Source organism: Podarcis raffonei, chromosome 11, assembly GCF_027172205.1.
Source record: "Podarcis raffonei isolate rPodRaf1 chromosome 11, rPodRaf1.pri, whole genome shotgun sequence".
Lineage (NCBI taxonomy): Eukaryota > Metazoa > Chordata > Lepidosauria > Squamata > Lacertidae > Podarcis > Podarcis raffonei.
The window spans coordinates 10,865,267-10,879,782 of record NC_070612.1 but is presented as its reverse complement, the minus strand read 5'-3'; the positions used below and the strand labels follow the sequence as shown (position 1 = coordinate 10,879,782).

Sequence of the window (14,516 nt, the reverse complement as noted above, 5' to 3'; positions counted from 1 at the left end):
ACTGGCTTTAGGCACTCCTATTGTGTTTTCAGAGAGATTTCCAGCCTCCCTGGTACACTTTCAGCATAACCAACATTTTAAAGTACATTAGGGCACAAGGCATTAATGTATCTATCCATGCAGCGTGCAGACTTGGTGGAGAATGCAGAGCGACACTCCGAAGGCTTCCTTGTGCTCTCCAAAAGGGCTAATACAACAAAATCCCAAGGTTCCTGGAAGAGCATTTGAGGGGCCATAAAGGGTAAAGGGGACCCCTGACCATTGGGTCCAGTCATGACCGACTCTGGGGTTGCGGCGCAATTCTCGCTTTATTGGCTGAGGGAGCTGGCGTACAGCTTCCAGGTCATGTGGCGAACATGACTAAGCCGCTTCTGGCGAACCAGAGCAGCGCACGGAAATGCTGTTTACCTTCCCGCCGGAGTGGTACCTACTTATCTACTTGCACTTTGACGTGCTTTTGAACTGCTAGGTTGGCAGGAGCAGGGACCGAGCAACGGGAGTTCACCCCGTCGAGGGGATTGGAACCGCCGACCTTCTGATCAGCAAGTCCTAGGCTCTGTGGTTTAACCCACAGCGCCACCTGCATCCCTTGAGGGGCCATAGGACAGGCTATATTTCTCTCTCAGCCCCCAGAGAGGGAGGTCCGTGGGTGAAGAAGCCTCCCCGTTTTGGGCACAGAGGCTGCTGCCACCCTTCGCACTCCACCATCGGTAACAGTAAGGAGTTACCATGTGGTAACTCCAGCAGGTGGGGGGCTGGATGCAAACCCCTCGCATTCCCCCAGCATCTCCCCAAATTGTGCCCCTAGTCCTGGAGCCATCACACTGATTTCCCCTCCCCTTTGGGACCAAAGGGAGGGAAAATACGAAAATGAATGAATGGTCAAGAAAGAAGGCCCCCACCTTCCACTATGCCAGCAGGAGTCCAGCAGGGTTTTGGATTGGCAAAATTTCTGTCTCCGTTTCTGCCCGCTCCATCCTTGTAAGATTAATCTGCCTAGGATGTTAAGAATGTGTTGAACTGAAGTAATGAGTGCAAGGGCTAAGGCCGATATTTTCAACCTCTTAGAGTAGACAAAATGCATTCAGCTGGCATGTCCGGTGGCAGAGGTTATGATTGAAGGGCTCTGTGGCTGGCATGTTAGGGGGTCTAGAGTGAAAAGCAAAATGGAATGGAGGCCAGACTACCGCTGTTACGGATTTGCCTGTTACGGATTTTCTTGTGGCCTTTAGTCACTTCACCTCTCGGTGCTGCCATTTCTCTCCCTGTTAAATGGGGTGTTTAGGATCGTTAGTTACCTGACCATGAGAGCTAAGAAGCCGAAGATGGATTTGTGAAATTGCTTTCTCTCTTTGGATGCAACCTGTTGCACCAAGTGCAAAGTGTCAAGGCCTCTGACAGCAGTAGAAGCTGCAGATTAAGAGCTTGCGCATCTCAGGTTTTTCTCTCTTTCTGTCCTGGCTTGGATGCATTGCATCCACACAGCCACCTTCATTCCTTATATATGTGGTAGACGAGAACTAGTGGTGCAATCTGTGCTGGAAACATCCTGCACGAAAGCTTGTGCAATTTGGCTGCTTCCAGAGTGCACATTTACTGTCGAATAGCCACACGTCATTAACTCATTTTTTACAGGGCATCTGCATGATGTTGTGATCAAAACATCCCCCTCCTATGTTTTCCCTGCTCAACTAGATTTCCCTCCCCCAGACCTCATAAAATCTGGAGCAGCTGCGTAATCCAGCTGTAGAGGAGTCCTCATGCAGCTGTTCAGTAGGCTGTTCGTCCAGTTATTTATTGTTCTATTTATAATTTATTTTTATTTCTATCGTATACTTCAGCCAGCCAGACCATGGGGTGGTTTACCAGTAACCAATCCATCAAATAAACACATCTCAGAAAATACAACAGCAAAATACAAAAGTGGAAATAAAACATTATAAAAACTCCACCTCGTTTTTATGTCCTACATGACTCCCATCACAGTGGTACCTTGGTTGTTGAACGGCTTGGCTCCCGAACAAATTGGTACCCAAACGCCGCAAACCCAGAAGTGTGTGTTTGCAAACATTTTTAGGAAGCCAAATGTCCGACACAGCTTCCGCGGCTTCCAATTGAGTGCAGGAAGCTCCTGCAGCCAATCAGAAGCCGTGCCTTGGTTTTTGAACAGTTCCAAGAGTCGAACGGACTCCCAGAACAGATTAAATTCGACAACCAAGGTACCACTGTATTACTCCTCAAAGCCTGATTTAATAAAAACACATTATAGAATCAGAAATGTAGAGTTGGAAGGGACTCCATTGGTCATCCAGGTCAACCCCATGCAATGTAGGAATCTCAGCTAGATCATACACCAGAAGTTTACTAATGAAGAAGGTGATTGAACTGGCAAAGGGAGCGAGTTCCAGTTTAGGATGCCACTGCAGAGAAGGCCCTGCCCTGTGCCACTGTAGAAAGTATCTCCCCATGAGTGAGATCACCAGCAGGGCCCTTCCCTCACTGACCACACGTGCCAATACATATTGAGAGAGGCACTCTTTCAAGTATGTGGCTCCCAATAAATTTTGGGCTTTATATAGACTAGTGCCAGAATCTAGCCTGTTAGCGTATCGACAGTCAGAGCAGGTCCAAAAGGAGTGGTGCTCCATGATTCCATTGTGTGATCGCATACACCAATCTTGCTGGCACTTTCTCCCAATAGCTGCAGCTTCTGGGTTCCCTTCATGGATAGCTTTGTGTAGAGCGCTCTGCAGTCTTCCAAATGTGATGTCACCAGGACATGGTTAATTGCAGGGTTATCCACTCTTACCTTTCCTGAACTCTTTACAGATATGGTCAAAATCTAAAGTTCCGTGTCCGATCTTTCCCTGTAAAAACCTGCTCTTTAAATCTCAATCAGAGCAAACATCAATCTACGGGAAACCTGAATTGACATTTGCTTCGATTCAGTGGGGAAGAGCAGGGAAAGTTTGAGGCAAAAACAGACACTTGGACACAGAGCTTTTAAGCATGGATTTCTGCTTGGAAAGAAAGAGGCAAAAGGGAAGTTTGGATAAGCCCTGTGGCCAGCCTGTCTCTTGTCCAAGAACAGCATATTTGGTGAATGGGTTATGGCCCATATAGATTTCCTCTTGCCATTTTCCCCAGCTCTCCTCTCTAGGGATCAGCTCTATCAGCTTAGCACTTCTCTTTCCAAATAGCATTGCCTTTATATTCATTTATTTTCCCTCCCTCGCCTTAATTTGGGTGAGAGGGAGCAACCATGACCGGATGTGCAGCAAGGAGAGGGAGAGAGTATTTAGCCCCTTCTATCCCCCCTCAAGGGACGTGGGTGGCGCTGTGGGTTAAACCACAGAGCCTAGGACTTGCCGATCAGAAGGTTAGCAGTTCGAATCCCCACGACGGGGTGAGCTCCCGTTGCTCGGTCCCCGCTCCTACCAACCTAGCAGTTCGAAAGCACATCAAAGTGCAAGTAGATAAATAAGTACTGCTCTGGCAGGAAGGTAAACGGCGTTTCTGTGCGCTGCTCTGGTTCGCCAGAAGCGGCTTAGTCATGCTGGCTACATGACTGTACGACGGCTCCCTCGGCCAATAAAGCGAGATGAGCGCCGCAACCCCAGAGTCGGCCACAACTGGACCTAATGGTCAGGGGCCCCTTTACCTTATATGTTTGGGAGTGAAGAAAGGGGCTGTCCACTTGGCTGCAGAATCTTATTTAGATTCCAAAGCTGCTATTCCAGTTCAAAGCAGAACACCAGTGACTGAGCGCCTGCTATATGGACCGCATCTGGAAGAACCCTTCTTTGGGCGGGAGAGAAGTGCTTCCTTGGCTTCCTGTTGAGAAGAGTGTTGAACCAGCCACCTCACGTTCCTTTTCCAATGCACTGTATTTATTCAAAGCTCTCAGGTGTTGCTGAAAGGCTCCTGGTGACCTGCTGCATAATGCATGTTCCTGCCGCGCCTCCAGGCCATTAAGGTTACTCCCTGCTTTTACCTCTCGTTCTCCTCTTCCGTCACAGGAGGTTGGCATGGAGAAGGCCGCCATGGACATGACCCTCTTCCTAAAGCTTCAGAAGAGAGTGCGGGAACTCGAACAGGAGAGGAAGAAGCTGCAAAGCCAGCTGGAGAAGAGAGAAAATGAAAGCAAAAAACCCCAGGTAGAAAATGTCACTTTGCTGCTACTACCCACATTGGTTTTCAAATCTATAACAGGCATTCCTGGGAAAACTTTAAAGCATGTGTTGCAGATCTAAGGCTCAAACTAGACACTGCATTAAATACATGCAGGGATGGTTTTTTTATGTGAAGATATACAAGAAAATGTAACCCCTCCCCCTGTGGTCAGAAATGGTTCAGTCCTAGGAATTCTGTTCCGTGCAGTTTGGTTGAATCTGTGGATCAGGTACATAATAATAATAATAATAATAATAATAATAATAATAATAATAATAATTAATTGTTATTGTTAATAAATTTATTTGTACCCTGCCCATCTGGCTGGGTTTCCCCAGCCACTCTGGGCAGCTTCCAACAAAGATTAAAAATACATTAAAATGTCAGACATTAAAAACTTCCCTAAATAGGGATGCCTTCAGGTGTCTTCTAAATGTCAGGTAGTTGTTTATCTCTTTGACATCTGATGGGAGGGCATTCCACAGGGCGGGCACCACCACCGAGAAGGCCCTCTGCCTGGTTCCCTGTAGCTTGGCTTCTCGCAGTGAGGGAAGCGCCAGAAGGCCCTTGGAGCTGGACCCCAGTGTCTAGGCAGAACGATGGGGGTGGAGACTCTCCTTTAGATATACTGGGCCGGGGCCGTTTAAGAGAACTTTAAAGCAGGTTCCCATGAACGTTTTGCTTAGATGGGTGACTGGGATTTTACCTTTGTTCAGAAATACTTTGTAAATCTACCCTTCGACTCAAAGGTATTCACTTCATCTTTGTGTCCTGTTGACACCCAAAACATCAGCGATCCTAAGATCTAACCATCACACTTAAGTTAGAAATCCATGCATAATTATGATGGTTTAGTCTATTGCTGCCGGCTTCTGCCTGAGGACAGGCTTTGCAATCATCGGGCTACACAATCAATGCTGGAATGATTTACCTCACTGTACAGTTAATTGGCCTGGCAATGACTCTGTTCATGAGCTGTCATGAATCCAAAGTATCATCGATTCCATTTCCCCCAGACCTGTGGGAAATTTCGATTCTGAAGAAGTAGTGAAAAGGCATCATTGATGTGAACATCCTTGCCTATTGTGTTGTAGGTGTTCCGGCATTTTACTAAAATACAACCTGTTAATGAAAGGAAATATGCAACTTATCCTACTAGGGAGGGGACATGTTTAGACACAGAGAGTTATGCCTTGGCAACCCCAGCTAAATGGCGAGATCCAGTTTTGTCCAGCGGAAAGTGTCAGTCTGCAAATTTCCAGGGGATTTTGGGTTGAGGTTGGCTGCGGTCAGGGCAGCAGCTGGGAAAGGGACCATCTCCATGCAGAGTCATCTATCTCCTTTCCACCAGATCCATCTGTGGCACGAGCTCAGCCGTCACCCCTGCCACACTCTTGAGTTGGTTTCACAGCAGTTGAGGTTCTGAACGTCAGACATGGGATCTCATAGGTTGACTCTGAGCAAGATTTCTGGGGGGGGGGGACCTTTTTGGTAGAGCATGTGCTTCTCGTGCAGAAGATCTGAGGTTCAGCCCCTGCCATTTCTGGTTAAATGAGGATTGGCTAGTAGGCGATAGTAGTAAAGGGTATGCCTTGCATGCAGGTCTCAGGTTTATTCCCCAGTATCTCTAAATAGGGCTGGGATAGACCCATCTCTGAAGCCTCAGAGACCTGGTGCCTGTCAGTGAAGACAACATTTAGCTGGATGGACTTTTGTTCTTACTCAGTATAAGGAAGATTCCTAAGTCAGTTATTTACTATTACTATTATTATTATTAATTTTATTATTAATTAAATTTGTATATTGCCCTTCATCCAAAGATCTCAGAGTAGGCCACAGCATAAAAATGCAGAAGAAAACTATAAAGTACATAATATGAACAAGAACCAACCAAACCAATAGCACCCTCTCTCTCACAGGTCCCCATTTATGAACCAGTTGTAATAATCTCCGGAGGGGTAAAGGTAAAGGGACCCCTGACCATTAGGTCCAGTCGTGACCGACTCTGGGGTTGTGGCGCTCATCTCGCTTTATTGGCCGAGGGAGCCGGCGTACAGCTTCCGGGTCATGTGGCCAGCATGACTAAGCTGCTTTCTGGCGAACCAGAGGAGGGCACAGAAACGCCGTTTACCTTTCTGCCGGAGTGGTACCTACTTATCTACTTGCACTTTGACGTGCTTTCAAATTGCTAGGTTGGCAGGAGCAGGGACCGAGCAACGGGAGCTCACCCCATCGCGGGGATTCGAACCACCGACCTTCTGATCGGCATCTCCTAGGCTCTGTGGTTTAACCCACAGTGCCACCCATGTCCCACTACTACTACTACTACTACTATTAATTTTAGTAATAATTAAATTTGTATACCACCCTTTTTCCAAAGATCTCAGAGTGGGCCACAGCATAAAAATGCAGAAGAAAACTATAAAGTACATAATAAGAACAAGAACAAACCAAACCAATAACACCCCCTCTCACAGGCCCCCATTTATGAACCAGTTGCAATAATCTCCAGAGGGGTAGCTATGTTAATTTGTTGAGGCAAAAACAAAAGAGCCTTTCAATGCTAGACCAGCAATTTAATTATGATGTAAGCATTCATGGACTGGCATTTCATAAGACAGCCTCTAGTCCACAGAAGCTCAATGAAGTAATAGTTAACCTTGGGGCAGAATGGGGAAGAAGATTTGAGTAAAAGTCTCTTCAATACTTTATCATAGATGCACTTCTGTGTCATTCAACCTCCCCTGTCAGTTTCCAGAAGCCCCAACAAACTGGTCCATCCACAAAATTACTGGTTGTATGGAGCTAGCTTTGTTTGCTCTGTTAAGACCAAACTAGATAGGACATTTCATCTCACGGCTTGCCCTGATGCACTTGATATTTAAACAAAAAATAGTTAGTGCAGGAAATGGGGAACCAAATTGGGATCCATGATATGGGTGAGGAGAGTCCTTTGCAGTGTTAGAAACTTAGATATGAAAGCTGGGAGCTAAATGGCACCTTAAACCTAGGTTATGGGCACAACAACGGAATGTCTAGGTGTGTGTTTTTAATAACAAGAATACAAAGCTGAAAATGAATGAACCGCAGTTAAAATATTACATTCATTTTTCACATGGTCTAGTCCTTCCCCTGCCCGCCCCCCTAATATTCTGAAGAGGGTCTCTTATCTAGTCTTCAGAGAGTAGCTGGAAGTGGGGAGGCAGAAAAAAGTCCTCGTTTCCTTCCACTCTGCAGTTTTAATCTGAAATCTTAGGCGCAGTACTGTGCCTGGAGCTCAGAAACTGCTCACAAAATGCGCCTAGAACAATGGGAGTTTCAAACACTGGTCCTTTGCTCTCGGTGCTGCTGTCTTGGTCAGAATTGCCAGCCCCCTCCCCTTGCATCTGATATTTGAAGTGGGAGGAAAACTCCCACCTGGGGCTTGAAAGGGCAGGGTCTTTACCTAAGAGCTGAAGAGGAGCCCTGCTGGATCCAGTTAAAGACATCTGGATCAGGTGCCTGGTCCAGCATCCTGTGGCCAACCAGATGCCTTTTGCGAAGCTTGTAAGCTCTGTGCCTATTAACCAGTAGAAGCGGGTTGAAAAAGGGACAGCACTTGCTTCTAGCTTGTTTATCTGGTCATAGAAAGACGGCTGCCTTTTAAGTATGTATTATGGATGTCCCCCGTCAAGTCTCCCTCCACCCACCAGTTTCTTGTCTCTTTTTCAGTTGCTGATAATACCCTTCAGAGAGTTCTCTTTCTGAAAAGTTGTGCTTGCCCCGCAAATGTACAAGTTCTCTTGCGTTTCTGAGGCAGAAAGGACCATCATTTATTTAAAAGAAGGCTCATCACGACCCAGAGTCCTTGTAGGATAACGTTGCCACTTCTTTCTGCAATTCATTTTTTATTACTTTTTATAAAAACAAAAGCAGCAACCCAAAGCAGAAAGAAAAATAGCCTGCATATTCCATGTACTTTGATGCAAAGCAGCGACTGGAGACCACATAGTGACATGGAATGCTCTCTCTCCCGTGCGCAGTTTTTAAACATCCCCATTTCCAAAATTAATGGTCTTCCAAGCACTGTGGAATCACTGGAGATTGAACCATAGTGGACTCTTGTTTAATTCCTCTTGTGTTTCCTTTTTAAGTAGGGCTGCAGCTGGTTCCAGCAACCCCACATTTTTTTTACCCTCACAACAATTTAAAAATTATTATTGTATTTCCACACACACCCCACCTGCATGCTTTCCTCCAGGAAGTTCAAGGTAGCATTCATGGTTCTCCCCCCTCCCATTTTATTCTCACAACCCTGTGAGGTAGGTTCATCCGAGAGACAGTGATTGGCCCAAGGTCACCCAGTGAGTTTCATGGCTAGGTGTGGATCTGAACCTTGCTCTCCCAGATGCTACTCAAACCACTACATCATGATAGGCAACAACCCTCTGAGGTGGGGTGGGCTGAGAGGGAGGACTGACTCAAGGTTGCTTAATGAGCTTATCTGGGGTTGAATCCGGGTCTCCATGGTCTTTGTTTGTCATTCTGCTCACTATCCCACAACAGCTCTCGTGTTACCTAATCTCAACATTTGCCAAGAAGTGGGTACATTCAGTGCAGCCGAAGTACAAAAAATACTTTGCTTCTCCAAGTATTCATTGTTTCATTCATTCATTCATTCAAACGTACTGGCTCCCAGTACATTTCCGAGCACAATTCAAAGTGTTGGTGCTGACCTTTAAAGCCCTAAACGGCCTCGGTCCAGTATACCTGAAGGAGCGTCTCCACCTCCATCATTCTGCCCGGACACTGAGGTCCAGCGCCGAGGGCCTTCTGGCAGTTCCCTCATTGTGAGAAGTGAGGTTACAGGGAACCAGGCAGAGGGCCTTCTCGGTAGTGGCACCCGCCCTGTGGAACGCCCTCCCACCAGATGTCAAAGAGAAAAATAACTACCAAACTTTTAGAAGACATCTCAAGGCAGCCCTGTTTAGGGAAGCTTTAAATGTTTAATAGGTTATTGTATTTTAGTGTTTGTTGGAAGCCGCCCTGAGAGGCTGGGGAAACCCAGCCAGATGGGCGGGGTATAAATAATAAATTATTATTATCATTATTATTCTTGTTTGAACTCCCCATAGATTTTTTATCTAAAGCCAGGGCTGAGAGGCCATTCTGTTGGGATTGAGAGGTGACGAGCAGGAATTCAGTCTTTCATAGAATTGTAGAATTGCAGAGTTGGAAAGGACTCTGAAAATAATCTAGCCCAACTCCCTGCAATGCAGAAATCTCAGCTAAAGCACCCATGACAGATGGCCATCCAACCTCTGCTCCAAAACCTCCAAGGAAGGAAAGTCCAGCACCTTCCAAGGGGGTCCTTTCCACTGGTCCCCACCAGTCGGCTTTTTTTATTCCAAGAGTCTCAAGCAAACACTGTTAAGACTCCCGAGTCAGACCTGTTCACTGCCCTGAACAACTTCCACTCCTGCTAGCTACAGATGACTGCCTTAAAGAAACACGGCAAGTGCCTGATAGCTGACCTTTGCTGCTGATGCCATTCCTTAGTATCTTGTGGAAGGGATGTCTGCATGCTGCCCTCAGGCAATCTCTACACTTTGGAAAGATATGACGAGTCGCTTCAACCCTCTATCTACTGTTATATTTTTTGCAGGCTCAGAGGCCTGTGCTAGCGACAGAGATTCTTTTCTCCCCTGTCCAACAGCATCATTTTACCTCTTTTGCCATCTACGCATGGAAGAACAGAATCAGCAAATAGGATACAGATAAATAATACAGACGCTAGGAGAAGAGAGAAAAGGGATTCCCTCTGCGCGTGCCCCTGTTTTACCATCCCATTGTTTTTATCTTTCCTCTCATCCGATTCTATGTTTACTAAACACCCTTCGCTCTTTCGGCTTTTCTTTCTTGGCCAAATTGCTCTGCCAGTAAACAACAGATTTTGTAAGGTGACCCAGAGCTGCAATCAAAAAGCCTAACCGCTGTAGCCTGTTGTCAAATCAAATCTCTCTCTTTCTCCCTCCTTAATCCATCCAGGTAATTGAAATGAAGAACGAAATGGATTTGGACCGCGATACGGATCTAGCGTACAACAGTCTGAAGGTAAAAGAAATTTGCAGGCCAGGGATATATATCTTTTTCTCTTCATCCACCTCAGGTGCTAAAAAGCTGCAAGAGCTTTGCTGATACCAGTCTCTATAAATCTGCATGACGGGTACACCAAAATATGCCTTAACTATTTACAGTCTCATGGTCTTCCTTTCTAGGCTCAGCTTTCTGTCCCCTTTTCATTTGGTTATGACAAAAAGAGGCATCTTGTTTGTTCACAGCTTGGCCCCACTGACTGACTTGGCTATCTTACGGCACAATGTGCTCTGTGCCCTATAAACTCTCTAATTGGGGTGTTCTTGGGACTCCCCAAGTCCTTGGATGAGCACTGCAGGGACTTCAGAGCCCTTCTCTGCCTGTTAGGTCTGATTCAGATGTGGCAGATGATGCTTTTGCTATCAATGAGTTTCTGGGCTCAGTTCAAAATGTTGGTTGAAGGACTGTGTCCTCCTGTCCACCTCTGGTAGAGTTGTGCTTCTTCTGGGGTAGTTTGTCCACCTTTGGTAGTTTGTCCCTTCCCTGCCCTCAGCTATCACCTGTGGTTCCTAGAAGCTGTCAGCATGCAACAGCAGCCACACCCCGGGAACGACTTTGACTGACCAGCCAAACCAGGTGAGGGGAGCCAATGGGTCTCAAATCCTTGGTGATTTAGGGACTTCTCCTGCACGCGGGTGGCACTGTGGGTTAAACCACAGAGCCTAGGACTTGCCGATCAGAAGGTCGGCGGTTCGAATCCCCGCGACGGGGTGAGCTCCCGTTGCTCGGTCCCTGCTCCTGCCAACCTAGCAGTTCGAAAGGATGTCGAAGTGCAAGTACCGTATTTTCCCCTCTATAACACGCAGATTTTTTCTCCTAAAAAGGAAGGGGAAATGTCTGTGCGTGTTATTGAGCGAATGTGTGGTCCCTGGAGCCGAAAAATCAGGCAAAAATCAAATCGCGCTTCACGGAGAAGGGAAACCTGAAAAGAGGAAGTGGCTGCTTTCCTGCATTCTGCCTCAGGGTCTTACTGCCCACCCTCCTCTGTTTCCTTGCTGTGTTTGCTGAAAGGGAACAAAGAGCAGGGAAAGCCCCTCCCCTCCAGGCAAGCAGAGGGGAAAGCAGAGTGTGTTCCTTCTAATTCCTCTCTGTGCTCCGGTGCTGCTGGGGGAGAGGGAGAGAGAGGGGGGGGAGGGAGAGAGAGGGGGGGAGGGAGAGAGGGGGGGAGAGAGAGACAGAGAGAGAGAGAGAGAGATGGCTGGCTTGGGTGGGGGGAAACTTTTGCCTTTCTTTTCTCCCTCCCATTAAATCCCTCTCCTGCATTCTTAGCCAGCTGCTTCTCTGCACACCCCTCTCATGTCCCTTCTTTGTTTTTCCTTCGCTCCCCACTTAAAATGTGGTTACAAAGCATAGATCCACATGGATCCTCAGGATCTTTGCATTGGGTCACCCCAAATTCACCATCAGATCACATAGCATGTCCATGGCTACAGCCTGCCCCCCCAAAATCACGCACCCACTGTTGCCTGGGGCTGCAATGGTGCAAAAACATGGTTAAAAAGCATGGATCCACATGGATCCTCAGGATCTTTGCATTGGGTCACCCCAAATTCACCATCAGATCACATAGCATGTCCATGGCTACAGCCTGCACCAAAAAAATCACGCACCCACTGTTGCCTGGGGCTGCAATGGTGCAAAAACGTGGTTAAAAAGCATGGATCCACATGGATCCTCAGGATCTTTGCATTGGGTCACCCCAAATTCACATCAGATCACATAGCATGTCCATGGCTACAGCCTGCACCAAAAAAAAAATCACGCACCCACTGTTGCCTGGGGCTGCAATGGTGCAAAAATGTGGTTACAAAGCATGGATCCACAGGGATTCTCAGGATCTTTGCATTGGGTCACCCCAAATTCACCATCAGATCACATAGCATGTCCATGGCTACAGCCTGCACCAAAAAAATCACGCACCCACTGTTGCCTGGGGCTGCAATGGTGCAAAAACGTGGTTAAAAAGCATGGATCCACATGGATCCTCAGGATCTTTGCATTGGGTCACCCCAAATTCACATCAGATCACATAGCATGTCCATGGCTACAGCCTGCACCAAAAAAATCACGCACCCACTGTTGCCTGGGGCTGCAATGGTGCAAAAACGTGGTTACAAAGCATGGATCCACAGGAATTCTCAGGATTTTTGCATTGGGTCACCCCAAATTCACATCAGATCACATAGCATGTCCATGGCTACAGCCTGCACCAGAAAAATCACGCACCCACTGTTGCCTAGGGCTGCAATGGTGCAAAAACGTGGTTATAAAGCATGGATCCACAGGAATTCTCAGGATTTTTGCATTGGGTCACCCCAAATTCACCATCAGATCACATGTCTGTGGCCACAGCATGAAGCACAAAAATGATACATCCACTGTTTCATTCAGAATGTTTTTTCCCTTGTTTTCCTCCTCTAAAAACGATGTGCGTGTTATGGTCAGATGCGTGTTATAGAGCGAAAAATACGGTAGATAAATAGGTACCGCTCCGGCAGGAAGGTAAATGGTGTTTCCGTGCGCTGCTCTGGTTTGCCAGAAGCGACTTAGTCATGCTGGCCACATGTCCCGGAAGCTGTACACCGGCTCCCTCGGCCAATAAAGATGAGTGCTGCAACCCCAGAGTCGGCCACGACTGGACCTAATGGTCAGGGGTCCCTTTACCTTTACCTGCACGCAAAGACAGCCTCCAGCGGATTGAGTGAACAAGACCAAAGTGGGTCCAGCAGTCAAGAAGGCAGTTTCTGCATGTGCTGTAGAGGCAGGGGGGGGGGATATATGGGGCTCATCAGCCTGGGAAGGTAGCCCACTAGAAGAAGGAGAACTCTGATCCTAAACCTCTGCTGGTTTGAGGGATGTCTTTGGGAGAAGAAAAGGCTAAGGAGTAAACCCAGCACAAATCTGAAGTGGAGTCCCTAAGACGGTTGGATGGGGCCTTGTACGCCTCCTTCTGGCAACTCCTGCAGCCAAGCTGGTACCCAATGTCTTGCTTGGCTTTCCTTTGGACCACATCAGTGAGACCGAGAGGTGGGACTTGTCGTCTGGGCAGCCCAGGACCTTCAACCACACTGCCCAGGCTTGCGTCCCGGGGAGGTCACCTTGGTGCTGCTAACGCGGAGCTTTGACTTCATCCCCAGAGGTGCACTCTATTGTCTCTCAAGACAGATGGATGCCAACCACAACCTTGAGGTGGCTGTTAGAGATGCCGTATCATGGATGCCCTGTTTTCTGAAGATTCATACATTATTTTATTTAGTACATTTATATCCCACCTTTCTTATATCATGGGACTTAAGTCAGCATATATAAGAGATTCCCCTGCAGTAGCCTATCCAAACACTGATCATGCCTGAATTTGCTTTCTTCTCTTATTCTGCTGTGTAAGGCACAAGGTGTAAGTGAGCACTGCATTTTCTTCAGGCTAACAATTTTCTGAGCATCAAGGAAATACAGTGGTACCTCTGGTTACGTACTTAATTCATTCCAGATGTTAAGTTGTGGGTGAACATATCAGACGGCACAGCGATTCTTCAAACAGCTCTTGTTTATTCACAGGCCAGAGCAGAACTGAAGGGTTCAGTCAGCCTGCTTACATAGAGCTTATATACAACGTAACTGTAGCAAATTTCTAAAACTATCCAATCACTGAATGTGACTTTCGATCCCTTATTTGCATAACTATCTACAGTATCCCCCTGCTGTCCCAGGGTGAGAACTTCAGTACATAACACCAGAGGTTCTTAACCTGAAACTGTTCTTAACCTGAAGCACCACTTTAGCTAATGGGGCCTCCCGCTGCTGCCGCGCCTCCAGAGCATGATTTCTGTTCTCATCCTGAAGCAAAGTTCTTAACCCGAGGTACTATTTCTGGGTTAGCGGAGTCTGTAACCTGAAGCGTATGTAACCCGAGGTACCACTGTATACATATACTACCAATTGCTTTCCCTCCTGCCACCTCCCTTTGGCAATGTAGTGCATTTCTTAAGTCATCTTCTACCAATTTGCCTATTCTGTGTGCAAAATTATTTACAGATGGTGATGACATAAATAGAATTTGTTCTTTCTTCTCTTTCCCCCCACCCCCTCCCCTTTTTCTTGCTCCAGTAAGAGGTTTTAAAAGAAATTGTTGCATTTTGGACTTCTTTTTGTATGTTAGGCTCATGATTAATGTGTGAGCTGTTCGCAACTTGAAGATAAATCTTTAATGT

The 14,516-nt window shown here is 46.9% G+C and overlaps 1 protein-coding gene across 5 annotated transcripts in view; it reads left to right on the top strand.

Moving 5' to 3' along the window:
- MYO5B (myosin VB) overlaps positions 1–14,516 on the top strand; it is a 291,515-nt gene that overhangs the window by 242,036 nt on the left and 34,963 nt on the right. For all 5 annotated transcript variants that reach the window (XM_053408482.1, XM_053408479.1, XM_053408481.1 and 2 more), the window contains 2 exons: positions 4,020–4,157; positions 10,201–10,266. In XM_053408482.1, coding sequence (XP_053264457.1) covers positions 4,020–4,157; positions 10,201–10,266 — 204 coding nt within the window. The remainder of the gene's footprint in view (positions 1–4,019; positions 4,158–10,200; positions 10,267–14,516) is intronic.